General features: G+C 37.1%; 1 protein-coding gene across 1 annotated transcript; it reads left to right on the top strand.

Moving 5' to 3' along the window:
* The first annotated feature begins 2,184 nt into the window (after nt 1-2,184).
* PTAC6 (plastid transcriptionally active 6) lies at nt 2,185-7,318 on the top strand. The gene is made up of 6 exons (XM_088965510.1): nt 2,185-2,881; nt 2,985-3,053; nt 3,166-3,270; nt 5,412-5,531; nt 6,548-6,637; nt 6,728-7,318. The coding sequence occupies exons 1-6, from the start codon at nt 2,396-2,398 to the stop codon at nt 6,842-6,844; spliced, it is 987 nt and encodes a 328-aa protein (XP_088821636.1). The 5' UTR covers nt 2,185-2,395; the 3' UTR covers nt 6,845-7,318.
* Nucleotides 7,319-14,872: the final 7,554 nt, after the last annotated feature.

Below are 14,872 nucleotides of genomic sequence, written 5' to 3'. Positions count from 1 at the left end.
AAAAGGGTGAATAGGAAGGGAAGAAGAAGAGAGAAAAGGGAAGGAGGAAAGAAGTAAAAACAAAAATAGGGAAAGAGGGAGAAGAGGAGAGAGGGGGAAAATGGAAACCAAAATCACTACGTCTTGGTGTCGAGAGGAAGAAGAAAGTGAACAGTGTGGTGAGCTTTGAGCTTTGATCTTGTTTCAATGCTTCGAATCACTCCAATCAAAATGTTGTTCTAAGATAAGCTGCTTGACCCGTGTCTTTGTTTCGGTGAGGTTATAGCGAGAAGGTGACCTCACCCCAATTGCGATTGTGGGACCTGTATTCGACACCAACGTTTAGCCTGTAATCAGCCAACTCCCCAAACCAAAAGCGAGGAGGTGACGAGAGAGTGTGTGAGAAAGAGAGAAAGATTATAAAGGGTATTTTTGAAACTTTTAAAAAATCCGGTCACGCGATGTCATATGTGATAAAGTGTGACAGAAAGTTAATGGTAGGAGAGGTTTTAGATAATTGTCAAAAAGAGTAATGATACTTTAAGACATAACTAAAATGGTAGGGATGGAGTTAGTCAATTTCCTAAATGTAAGAGATAATTTAAGAAATTTGCCCTAATGGAAATATGGAAAGGGTGTATGATTACCCTAAACATAGTGAGGTGTAAATTGAATTACGGGGAGATTAGGGAGGTTTAAGTCATTTACTCTATATTTTTAATTTGTGGAAATATCAAAAAACAGATATTGCATGCACGTTTCATAGACCATTCCCCCTTCTCTACACATGCTTTATTATTTGCCGTTGAAAGGAGCATTCCCTCCTTTGAAAAAAAGGAGGAAAAGTGAATTTATAGGTCTTGCTACCACACCTTCAAAAAGAAAGAAAATAAAAAAGGGTAAATTACAGATAGGTACCTTATAATTTGGGGGTAGTGACAAATAAGTATCCTAAACTTTCAATTGCAATACTTGAGTACCCTGAATTCTTAAAAATAGGCACTTAAGTCCATCCGTTAGTATTCCGTCAGTTTAACATTATATAATGTAAAAAATACCTTTTCTCGTGTATTCTTGAGATCATTTTATGGAATAACATCATCACCAGAGAATGTCATTGTTAGAAAATTTGAATCTATTATTTGTTGTCCATGTGAAAACGTCATCAAGGGGATATGTTCAGTTACATGGGAATGATTTTAAATAGGGCTGCCTGAAAATGAAACTGAAACCGACCCTATGTTAGGTAAAACCGACCTAGTCAGTTTGAGTCCATTTGAGTGCTTGAGTTGAGGGGCTAAGGGAGTAAGGGCGGACCAAGTTAGAAGTTACTGTTGTTTTTCCAACCGACCCGACCTGGTCGGGTTGCTTGAAAATGAAACTGAAATCGACCCTATGTTAGGCAAAACTGACCTGGTTGGTGTGAGTCGGTTTGGGTCGGTTTGTGTGCTCGAGTTGAGGGGCTAAGGGAGTAAGGGCGGACCAAGTTAGAAGTTACTACTATTTTTCCAACCGACACGACCTGGTCGGGTTGCTGAAAATGAAACCGAAACTGACCCTGTGTTAGGCAAAACCAACCTGATCGGTTTGGGTCGGCTCGAATGCTTGGGTTGAGGGGCTAAGGGAGTAAGGGCGGACCAAGTTAGAAGTTACCAAGAAAAGAGAAAATCAAATTGTGTTAGAAAAAGAAGACTGATTTTTGGAATTTTTAAGAAGGCTTCTAATGTAAGTAAAAAAGACACCTAAATGTAATTACCTATTTGGTATAAAGGACCTTAGAGAATAGGATCCTTTCTTTAAACCTTTCAAAAAAATGCAAGAAGTTATTAATGGCATTAATGGCATTCCTTGTCTTGCAATGTTTGCCATTAATGGCATTCCTAAAGAGAATATTAGAAAGTAGAAATTATAAATAACTATAAGTAACTAGAAAATAAAAATTAAGTTAGGTACTAACTACTAAGTACTAACTAGGAACCAAGTCGATTCGGGTTAGTTCAATTTCGGTTTTCATGTGTGAAAATCGAAACTGAACTGACCCATCAGTTTATGCTTTTTAGTAACCCAAAACCGATCGATGCTAAAGAAAACCCAATCAACTCGGATTGGGCCAGACCGGGTTGGTCAAGAACAGCCGTAATTTTAAAAATACATGAAAAAGGTATTTTTTACATTATATAATATTTTATTGACGACTATTGGATCGACCCACGTATCTATTTTTGAGAGTTGAGGTACTCACTTAAATGTTGCAACTAACGTACCTATCTGTCACTACCCCTGAAGGTGCAGGGTAAATATCTGTAATTTACCCCCAAAAAATCTTAAGTCTAATCCATTATTTCCTTCTTCCTCTCCGGCCTCTGGCCTTTGGGATGTGGGAATAGGACTGTCCAGTGACACAAACAGAGAAGCCATGAGAGCTCTTATTCTCTTCCCGTCTTCTCCCTTCACTCCAAAACTCCCCACCATCACTTCTTCCCTCACTCCCCAACCCTCAAAGCCATCCTCCCTCACCTTTCCATCCATCAGCGCGAAGGCGAAGCCACCGTCTCCTTTGAGAAGAGAAAGAAACGACTTTAGGGTTAGAGCTGACGAGGGAGACGACGGCGGAGGCCCCGACGACTACGACATGGAGGAAGAAGAGGTGGAGGAGGTGGACAACAAGAAGGACTACGACGTCGAGTACGACCGCCTCGGTGCGCCCGGCTCGGCCGCCGGCGGCGATGACATTGAGATGGTTCAGAGCAAGAGTTTTGTGTCGACGCAAGGGTGGGACTCAGAGATCGTGGTGGATTACAGGATTAATGAGGAGGAGTTTCATAAGATCAGTTTGCTTGACTGTGACTTTTTCATTAGGAAGCCACCTGATCCTGATAACGATGTTTATGATTTCAGAGAGGTTGGATGAATTTTTAGTTCTTCGGAATTTCTAGTAAGAAGAGAACATTTGACCATTTCCTTGAAATTGGTAATGATTTGAGGTTTTTCTGTTGTTGCTGTAGATGTATGTTTCTCCTCCAGACACTGATGTTTATTCTATTCCTAAGGTTCTAGCGGCGATGCCTCAGAGGGTATGGATATAAGAGATGTAATTAGCCTGCTTTTCGTTTATGAACCTGCCCAATGCTAATGATTCATATGGCAAAGGTCTTGATTCTGGCCTTGTTTTATTTTTTCTTATAGTACATTCGATGTTCAATGAGTGATTATGGATGTTACAATGTTACGGAGCCTCCAATTGATGCACCTCGAGATCCACTGTACAAAACGGAAAGGGAAGTTCTGAAGGTATGGCGATTCACCATGTCATTGTTTCACAATCTTCACCATGCCCATTTTGCTGTTGCTTCTTTTTGCTGTAAATGCTCTTATGGTGTTTGCTATTAGAATAGTATCTCTAGCTAAACCATTAGCCTGTTTTGGGATGAGAAAGAATGTGATGTTTGATGAAAGCAAACTCCTGAAGAAAAACGTAAGCAGCAATGTAACACCTAGAAGCCTGATTAGGCAGCAAACATGCAACGGGATTGGACAAGGAAAAACCTAAATTCTAATTTGATCCCTAATTTTACATACCACCAACACAAGCAAATATGTAACTTGAAAATAACAATGTTCTTTACTAAATAATAATGAGTATCATATGAAAACATGGTCAATTATCATATCCAAAAGACAATAGCATTTTAAATCTACTAATAGCAGTGTTTCAAACACAACATTACAATATAATAACTACTTAATGGAGTTATCACATATAAAAAAATATTAGCAACTAATGAACATGATTTTTACTAAGAAACTGTAAGCAAGAGAGAGGGAGGGAGGAATTGCAGAAAATGGGAAGGTAAAATATGAAGAGGCACTCTTGTATCCTTATTTTTCTTTCTTTCTTTTTCCTCAAAACCCTTGGATCTATTGTGTTTCAACAGTAAAACATCAACAAAAAATATAGCTATCTGGGATCTTGGGAGGGGGGTAGACTGCCTAGGCAGGTACCTTTTGTCCTGGATGGACACCTAGTATATCTCATGGGGTTCAATAGGGTGCAACTTGAGTTTGGACCAACCTAAACGTAGCCCAACCCAACCTGGGAAGCAGGGTTGGGTTGATTTATATTGGGTTATGGTTAGTGCTACAAAATGCCAACCATATGATGTTGGGCTGGGTTAAGGTTGATGCATTGGACATTCCAACCTAAGTATGTTTCTGTGAGAGGACAAAGAGAGAGGATGATGCTGAGTGGTAGTTAATTCTAAATATTTCTATAATATGATGTGTTCATATTATCATATGTAAAATGTGTGCCTGTATAAATATGGTAGTATGTATTTATGCATATATTTATAAATTTGGTAGGTCAGATCCTAATCTGAACTCAACCTGGCCAACCCGATATCATGATTGGTTGAGTTACAGTTGAGAACCTTGGATTGAAGAACAGGTTGGGATAAAGTTATCAGTTGAGGTTTTGACACAATAGATAGATTGAGTTGCACCCCCAGGGTTCACCGTTCAGGCTAGTTGCCCCTGATGGGTGACGTGCTACATACATGATGCCTGAGAAACACCTTGTGACATTGACAATTATGATACTGAACAAGTAATATTTGCTACATTTGCCCTCTGTAGTACAAATCCCAAATGGAACTTGATAACTTTTAGTCCTATAAGGAGAGCCAAGGCTTCAAATTTATTAGAATTACCCTCTCCTAACAGTTTGCCGAGGGGAAAAAAAAAAAAAAAAAATATATATATATATATATATATCTGCAATTATAAAAAAAAAAAACATATATCTGCTCATGACCTATCTTGGAAAATGACCTTGAACTGTGAAGTTCTTACACATTAAGTATGGAGTTATTATTGTGACTCATCTTTTTGGTCCTTTCAAGCTAAAACCTTGTTAATGACCGTCATTTTTGTTTTAATTTTTTGGGATTGGAATCAGATTGAAATCCTGTTTGAATTCTCAGAAATTGTCTTGAGTTGATATCGTTTTTCCCCATTCTGATTTTAGTTTGAACATTCTGACTTGCCTTATTTACACATTTTTCTTTGGCAAGTGATTTGACAAATTTTTTGAAGCAAACTAATGTATGTGTCAACTGGATACTAAGTCAATTTAGATATTCCTTAGTCTCTTTTTAGTTGTCTTTGCAAGTTGGTCCAAGAAAATTATGCAATGTCTCGTTCTACAATTTTGTATCCTTGCGCCTGTAACTGGAAGTGAATAAATGTGAACTCTTTTATGTTGCACCTTAAAAATGCTCCTTCAGTTTTATCTTCCTAAAGAATTATTACAATTCTGTAAAATGCCTCTCATATTGTGAGAATTACAGTGTGTTAAACTAGGAGAAAGTGATTTGTACATTTCTTATTATCACTTGCCACCATGAGATTTTTATTATTGTTTTCTGATACAGGTTTTCTTGACAAAGCATTATAGAAACAGGAGGTCAGGTGACCCGGAATTTGTACTAGATTTTGAAGAGATTTATGTCATTGATTCAAAAACAAAGTCAATCACTAGAGCTAAAGTTTTGGTGAGATGCTTTTCTTTTGTTATTGTAGAGAACATTGATGTGGGCCCCACAGCTGTGGTCCCACTCTGTCCGTAGGGTAGAATGTATCTAGTCACAGCTGTGGTTATTTTGCTATTCTGTTATTTCTAGTTTCAGTTTTATATTGTTTGTTATTTGTTAGCAGTTATGATGTAAACACCAAGGGCAGATATGTCCTTTCATGTAACTAGCATAACCTATATATATATATATTAACTTAAAGTGGCGGCGGCAGAATATTGACATTCTGTACTTCTCATCAAAATCTGTGTTCTATTGCTCTTCCATCACTCTTTCTTCTACATCTTCTTCACTTTCTCTTCTCATCGAACCTGAAATCTCTTAGTGATCAAGACTGAATAGCAGTCTTGAAAACCTACATGGTATCAGAGTCCTATATCTGAACTGCATGGGGTATTCTTTTTCACTGCACATGAAACAATTCGCCTTTAGGTTCTAAACCCTTTTGCAATCCATGAATAATAGTAATGATTTCTCACAGTTCTGTAATCCAAGAATAGGTTCTACCCAACAGCAACAATATTTTTAGTAATTGTAATGAACAATTTGTTGCCCAATTTATTGTTCCCCATGCTCCTAAATGGTTGAAGAATCAAAACCTTTTTAACTCACCAAAATTGACTATTCTTATTTGTCGGTTTGTTTGGATGGTTAATGTATAGATGGACCCATTTTCTCATGCTGGTTGGAAAATCTCAGCCAAATTATGGCGATCTTTGTGAGATACTAAAGGGAAAGAATGAGGGAACTTTGCTTGATGTAAATGATGGTTCATGTGAATGGTACACCTAGCAGTTTCATGATTCCCATATCCTAGGGTCTAGATAAAGTCATTGCGATTTCAAATGAAACATTGCCATTTTATATTTCTTCACACTTGCAAATTTGAATGGATCAATTAATAACAGATAGTTCCTTGTATCCTTGTTCTAATTATTGATTTGCTCTCTGGAGGATAGCTGACTGCTTTTTAACAGGTTACTATTCCAGGAGGACCTAATAGGGACAGAAAGAGTGACATGCTAATAGTTCGTGATAATGGGAATTCCTTCAAAATAATTCATATGGTGAATATCTAAATCTGTCTTCCATCCATTATTTCTGAAAATTTATTTACTTTGCATTGGGTGATCTTCTGGACAATTGCTTTACTCCAGAGTCAAAGAGACGACCCCACAACTGTCATAGAGAGAGAAGAATGGATCAAAACAAGGCAAGATATGGAGAGACACCTCAGGAAACTACGAGACTTCAGTATTTCAAACTGGTTCTAATTGAATGGCATGGGATTCAGAGATTGGGAGATGTGCAACTAATTATAGACAATTCTATCCTGAGGAGATGAAGATACTTAATGCTGTTCACATTTGCTATATTTGCACATATGATCCAATTCCAACGTTTAGAATTGATGCTATCAAATATGTGCAATGTGCTGGGGATTGGGGACCCAATGCACATGTTTCTGTGACTGCCTCTCACCAGCTTCTATTCCAACAAGTTTGCAGAATCTACTCCATTTTGCCGTGGTAACTCAAAAGCTGTTTAGGGAGAAGAGTTTGTCCACGGTTTTGAATCTTGATTCTATTACCATCATTGATGTTTTGTACATGTAGGTTGTTTCAGTAAGTATATTTTGTATCACTTGCCTTATTCCCTGTTATTGAGCAAGAAGCAAGAGCTGTTGCGGTTAGCACTGGGTACTGTCAGATATCCTGATTGAATGAGTAATCAATTAGAACTATAAACAGCGTCTCCCAGCCGGTTGGTCTTCATCCCTGTTATTGTTGTTGGAAGGAATTGGATATTTTGTTGCTAATCTCCGTACCACCAATCATTTGCTCATAGAGGGTGTGAAGTTTGCATCCAGACATGTTTTTATTCTTGGAATTTTGAATTGTGACAGGGAAATAATTGGATAAGCTAAGAAAGATAAACAGTCAATGGTTATATGTAGACCCGAGTCAATTGGGTTGGGTGGGTTGGGTCAAGATACTTTGGGTTGATTTCGGTATGGCTTTTCAAGTGCTAGACCCTAGCCCTAAATGCTCGGGTTAGGGTTACCCATGGGTCAATTTGGGTCATCCCAAAAAATAATTGAAATTTAAAATATAAAGAAAAACTACATGAAAAATGCCAAAGTTAAAAGAATTAACCTTAAAATTCTAAATATAAAATAAAAAATTTGAACATTTGACAATTTAAAGAGTAAACAATAAAGAGTAAAGAGTAAATAGAAAAAAGTTAAAGAGTAGTAACTTTTAACAATGCATAAATAGTCTCAATTAGACTTTGACAATTGGGTCAGTGGGTTGACTCATGTTTCAACCCAACCCAGTTTTTTCCGGGTTGGGTCATTCTTACATTCAGTTAGCTAAATATTAGACCCTAATCCTGTTTTTTCGGGTTGGGTTGGTTCAATTTTTTTCTAGGTCTAATTATCTGTTCCCTTGCAAGTGGTCAAAACTTTTGACCTGTCAATTGAAATCATAAACGTGGTAGTCAATTTATTTATCAAAATTCATTTGTGGGTTTTGATTGGTCAAAACTCTTCGGATAGTATGGCTTTTCCACATCATAGATTTTCCTTAAAGTATCATTTTCCAGAAATTGTAATTGTGGCACTTAAATTCTGCGGTTAATATCCTACTATCATTACTATAGTATGATCAAGTCGATTTCTTTCAAGAGATACGAGGGTCATTATTGACACATGATGCGGGTTATTTGGCTGGACGTTATGACACTGGTAAGTTCTAATATTAAACATGCTAAACAATTTACAGGATGACACGATTGGCAGGATCCAATATACTCTAACAATTAACAGCGTGAAAATGCGGGTTGAATTTGACATTAGACACTTTCTGAAAAAAAAAATGCCAAAGTTTAGGATCATATCCAGTATATCCCTCCTAGGACCCATGTAGTTGGAATCAAAATTGGGTAAGGACCTTTTATTGGAACGGTTGAATATTGATTGACATGGACTTATATAAGCATCATAATGCTAATACATGGTGGAGACATGGAAGAATTATAGTGAAAAGGATAATTCCCTACCATGCCATGCCATGTATTGATATCACAAAAAATGGGCACCAAAACTCTAAACCTTGGTCAAGTCCAAAAAGTATTTTATTATATTATATTAAAAGTATGAATGATGTAAAAAAAATCTTTTTGACTAAAATACCCATATCCTAAAATTTGGTCGCTATCTAATTTTAAGGGCATTTGAATTACTACTTTTTCACCTCATCAAATTCCCTCTCATTGAATTTTATGTTTAATTTACTAACTCCCATACTCTCTCACTAAATCCTATATTTAAGGTATTTTTTTTCACCAATAAATTCTATTAACTAGATATAAATTCAATACTTTTAACAATATCCATATATTTTTTAAATTGATTCAGGATATAACTATTCTTCCATGATAGAACAACAGGTTCGGAGACACGTGCATGGGACATGCAAGACTCTATAGATGATAACTCTCGATCATAACCTACTCTATCCTATCAAAGATAACTGTAATCCAAAGCTAACTGAACTAGTTTTGTGTTAAACTCTAACTAGTGTTCCCTATCTTTGATAGAAGTTTGTTGTAAATCTAACTCTCTTACTATAAATATATACTAGTCTCGATCATGAAGCATCATTCGAAGACTACTTTCTTTATTAGAAGTTTATCTTGTCTATTATCATTATTATTATTTATTCTAGTGTCTCATCTTGGTATCAAAGCCATGTTGTAAATCTAACTCTCTTACTATAAATATATACTAGTCTCGATCATGAAGCATCATTCGAAGACTACTTTCTTTATTAGAAGTTTATCTTGTCTATTATCATTATTATTATTTATTCTAGTGTCTCATCTTGGTATCAAAGCCATGTTGACTGAAACTGGAGCTCATGATAGCATTCCGACTTCCTCCAACAATGCTCAACAATATGTTCCTTCAACCGGAACAAGTTCATTCCCTTCAATCCAGAATGTGACTCACTATCTGCCTATCAAACTAGGCAATGATAATTACTTGTTCTGGCATGCTCAATTTTTACTTGTTCTTCGGCACCATCATTTGATGGACTTCGTCAAAGGAAAGAAGCTGGCGCCGGAAGAGATACTAGATCAACTAGTACTAGAAAAGTTGCCAACCCAGAATTTGAGAAATGGATGGACCTTGACCAACTTGTACTGAGTTGGTTGATCTCCTCTCTTACAGAAGGAGTAATGGCTCAAGTTGTGGGCTTATCGACAACAGTGGAAGTCTGGACAACTCTTGCTCAGAGTTATTCTACCCACTCTCATTCTAGAATTTTGTAGTTGAGATGCCAACTACAAAGTCTCAAGAAGGGGTCTCTCTCTATAGCAGCCGCACAAAGTCCATTGACAACAGCCTATCCACTGTCTTTGAACAAGTTCTTAAGTTAGAATTGGTGCTCTATATACTTGCTGGCCTTAGAAGTGAATATGAGTCCGTAGTAACCACTCTTACCAACCAGCTTGATGCAACTGATCTCAGACTTTTAGATATCATGGGTGCTCTTCTCAACCATGAAAGTTGGTTAAAGGAATAAACACACCTCTCAGATCCTCACAACGCCAATCTTGTTGGGGTTGGTTCGAAAAACAAAGGTAACACTTCTCAACAACAAAAGTCTCCACAACAGTTTTCTCCAACATAAATTATGCATGGAACCAACCTTATAGGTTTCATGGACCCTTGATATTATATGAGCCGAGTTTCCTCTATATAGTTTTGAGGGGTAAGGCCTCACGTCCCCCCTCCAAGGTTTCTTTGCATATGAATAAATTTGTGGTGGCCACCCCTCAACCAGGAGAAAAATTTGGGGCTAAAAAAAATCTAGATCTCTCTAGCATTCAATAATAACAATAGAGGTTGAGGCCGAGGATGTGGTTATCCTTAATACAATCATCAACAATATTTTCAGCAAAATATGTTTCCCAATCTGCAACAGCAATTTAATGGTGGATGTGGTTTGTCAAAGTTGCAATAAAATAGTGCTCTTCAATGTCGAGTTGTTGACAAGCAAGGTACACTTTTGGCTTCCAAAACAACATCAACTATAATGAACTGTCTGCATTCCAAGAAGGAGTTAGCACCCCTCAATTCATGAATCCTCATTATAGCAATACGTTTGACCCCACCTGGTATCCAGACTCAGGGGCAACACATCACATGACTCCATATTTGGAAAACATCCAGAATCACACTGAATATATGGGATCTGACCAGGTGAAGGTTGGAAATGACCAAAGTTTGCACATACATCATGCTAGTTCATCTTCTATGTTATTTAATCAGTATGCCTTTACTTTGAATGATATCTGTAATGTTCCCTCTATCTGCAAGAACTTATTATCAATCACTCGATTCAAAGGGATAATGACTTGTTTTTCAAATTCCATCGTGATTGTTACTTTGTGAAGGATTATTCGTGGAGAATTCTATTACAAGGGGTTAGTAGAGATGGCTTGTATAGCTTCCCGTCATTAGTTACAATTTTTCAGGCACCAAAAGCTCTTGTTGGAGAACAAACTTTTGTTCATGGTTGGCACTTGTGTTTTGGTCATGCAACACTACATATTGTACGAAAAGTTATTTCAAATGATGGTCTTCCTTTTGATTGTTTTAGGTCAAGTTAATCAATTTATGAATCATGACAAATGGGTAAGAGCTATATGTTGTCTTTGCAGTCTTCTAGCTCTTAGTCTACATGTCCATTAGATTTAATTTTCTCTGGTGTATGGAGCCCGATTCCAATTAAGTCGAACAATGGTTAATTTTCTAGATGATTTTTCAAAATGTTCTTGGATATATCCTATGGCTTGCAAGTAAGATGTCTTCGATATATTTCTGAAATTTAAACTACATGTTGAAGTCCTCTTTGATACTAAAATCTGATCCTTCCAATCTAATTGGGGAGGAGAATATCGAAATTTGTCTCGACATCTGGATACACAAGGCATCTCTCATCAACAGGCTTGTCCAAACACTCATGAGAAGAATGGGTTCGTTGAACGCAAGTGTTGACATGTTATTGAATTAATGTTATCTCTACTGGCCACCTCTAAACTCCTCTTTTCCTTCTAGGCTGAAGAAGCTAAGACTGCTATATGCTTGATCAATTGGTTGCATACAGCCTCTTTGAAGACTCCTTATGAAAAATTGTTTCACAAAGCTCCAGATTATTCCATGCTCCGTTGTTTTGGTTGTGCTTGTTACCCTCTATTGTGACCATACAATAAAAATAAATTCATGTTTCAATCTCTTTGATGTCTATTTATTGAAAATAGTAGTTCTCACAAAAGGTACAAGTGTCTCCATGTTCCTATAGGCCATACCTTTGTTGCTTTCCATGTCGGTTTTTTATGAAACATTTTTCCCAGGATTTTCAAAACCCCCTTCCATAAACACTTCCTCTCCTTCAACTAGGGTGTATATCTCTACACCAATGCCATGTCGTCATGAATCTCCTCCTACTAATCCATCAGGCTCGACCTCTAGTTTGGTTCCTTCATCTCCGATGCCTTCCATAAAAATTCAATCATCACCTGCATTCATCTCCTCCACTGTCGAGTCTGCAGCTCTCTCCTCTGAATGACCAATCAGATACTAGAGTATCCAAGAGATTCTTGATCACACTGCACCAATACCTCCACCCACCCATTCTCACTCTACGCGCACCAGATCAATGGATGACATTCTTCCTTATTCTCACATTGCCACAAGGTATTTGATCCCATCATCTCTCATGTATCTTCTTTCCCATGAGGAAAGGGAGGCACATTCATTCTCTTAGGCAACCAAATCTTCCTATTGGCATGCCACAATGTTAAAGGAATATAAGGCATTAATTGACAATGGCACATGGGAGTTGGTACCGTACAACCCCACCATCAATATTGTTGGGACAAAATGGATCCATAAAATAAAGAAGAAATCAAATGGTTCTCTTGACTGTTACAAAGCTCAGTCGGTCGCCCAAGGTTTTCATCAGGTTCCCGAACTTGATTTTCTTTTTGTTGATACTTTCAGTCAGTGGTGAAACTGGTCATTGTCTGTATAGTTCTTGCCCTCGTAGTGTCCAACTCTTGGCCAATGCATCATCTCAACATTAACAATGTCTTTCTTCATGGAGTTCTTGTCGAAAATATTTATGTTCATCAACCCAAGGGCTTTACAGATCCAGATCATCCTACCCATGTCTGCAAGCTTCAAAAAACTCTTTATGGATGAAAATAGGCACCACAGGCTTGGTATTCTTGTCTAAGTGCTGCTCTTCTTCACATGGGTTTCCACAACTCCTTTATTGAGCCATCATTGTTTATCTTCGATCACAAGGTACAGTTATGTTCATGCTTATATACATTGATGATATTATCCTAACTAGGAATTCCTCATCCACCATTGATAAATTTCTCCAATCATTATCTACTATCTTTCCTCTCAAGATTTGGGACCATTACATTATTTTCTAGGAATTGAAGTATGTTCCGCACTTGGTGGGATGTTTCTCTCTCAACAAAGGCACATCCTAAATCTTTTACATCGTACCAATCTAGGAGGAGCCAAGCCTGTCTCCTCACCCATAGTCGCCTCCTACCGACTATCTTGTGACTCTAGCACTCCATTACCTAACCCAACTGAGTACTGCAACACCATGGGAGCTCTCCAATATGTTACTATCACTCGCTTGGACATTTCTTTTGTTAACAAAATTTGTCAGTTCTTACACTCCCCCACTAATGAACACTAAGTCGTCATTAAGAGAATTCTTAGATATCTCAAAGCCACCATATCTCATGGTCTTTAGTTCAATTCTTCTCCCTCGCTTTAGCTCACTACCTATACTGATGTAGATTGGGCAAGCTGTCCAAATGACCAGCAATCAACTGCAGGATATGCTATTTTTTTGGGTTCGAATCTCATCGCCTAGAGTTCAAAGAAACAACCAACTATAGCTCGGTCCAACACGGAATCAGAGTTTCATGCCCTTGCCAATGTTGTAACTGAACTTCTGTGGATCCAATCCCTTCTCAAGGATCTTGGTTACACTTCACCACCTCTTGTTATTTTGTATGACAATATGGGTGTGACACATTTAGCCGCCGATCCTGTTTTTCATGCTTGCACCAAACATGTTGAAGTTGATTTCCATTTTCTATAGGATCTCACCATCAACGAGAAACTCTAGATTCAGTACATACCAAAGGTGATCAGGTTGTGGATGTCCTCACCAAACCCCTTTCCCCCTCTCAGCTTGAGATCCTTAGATCCAAGTTTCACGTCGCCCCATTCAGCTTGTGGGGGCTGATAGAACAACAGTTTGAAGACACGTGCACGGGACATGCAAGACTCCAAATCTCGTGGACTCTATCGATGATAACTCTCGATCGTAACCTACTCTATCATATCAAAAGATAATTCTGTAATCTAAATCTAACTGAACTAGTGTTTGTGTTGAATTCTAACTATTGTTCCCTATCTTTGATAGAAATTTGTTGTAAATCTAACTATCTTCCTATAAATATATACCAGTCTGCTTTCTTTATCAAAAGCTTTTATCTTGTATATTATCACTATTATTATTTGTTAATGTTTCATCCTTCCACCTAGGTGGCCCATAAGAAATTCAAACACTATATCAAATGGATCATCCCATTATGTTATAGTTAAACAACATAAAGTTTTAAATAAAATAAACATAAACGTTACAAAAAGCAAAAAAAAATCTGCAGAATGATTTGTGTGCATCTCTAATGTATTCTATTAATTGTATTAAAGAAAAGTAATTGTGATGAACAAGATTTGTTTTATTAACAAGAAATGAAATACAAAAATTTAAAACCAACCTAAAATGAAATTGTTTTCTTGTTTGGTAGCAAGTCAACAATTTAATCTTTTGATTCAAATGTGTTAAACAGTTGATGTCATAATTAAATAATAAAAATTAAAAAATGAAAATACAAATCCAATATAGATATGATGGATACAATTTGATTTAAATTTGACTATTAATGAATATATCTAATTCAATTCAATCCATTTGCAACCCTATGTTCATTTCTACCTAAGAAAAGGGAAATTATCACCTTGTACAAATTAAACTGAGTTACCGTTCTGTGAGGAGGAAATCCGGATTCCTGTGCATGTGTTTCACACTATTCTTCAAATTAAATGATCTTGTTGTCAATCTTTTGAAGTTACTACATCAGTTAAATAATTAGAACATGCTTTTGAACTGTATTTTTTCTTTGAGAAG

The sequence above is a fragment of the Nelumbo lutea genome, chromosome 1 (assembly GCF_056320005.1).
Source record: "Nelumbo lutea isolate HS-2025 chromosome 1, American lotus-T2T, whole genome shotgun sequence".
In the NCBI taxonomy this organism is placed as follows: Eukaryota; Viridiplantae; Streptophyta; class Magnoliopsida; order Proteales; family Nelumbonaceae; genus Nelumbo; species Nelumbo lutea.
The sequence above is the reverse complement of the archived record's forward strand: the minus strand, read 5'-3'. Positions and strand labels throughout refer to the sequence as shown.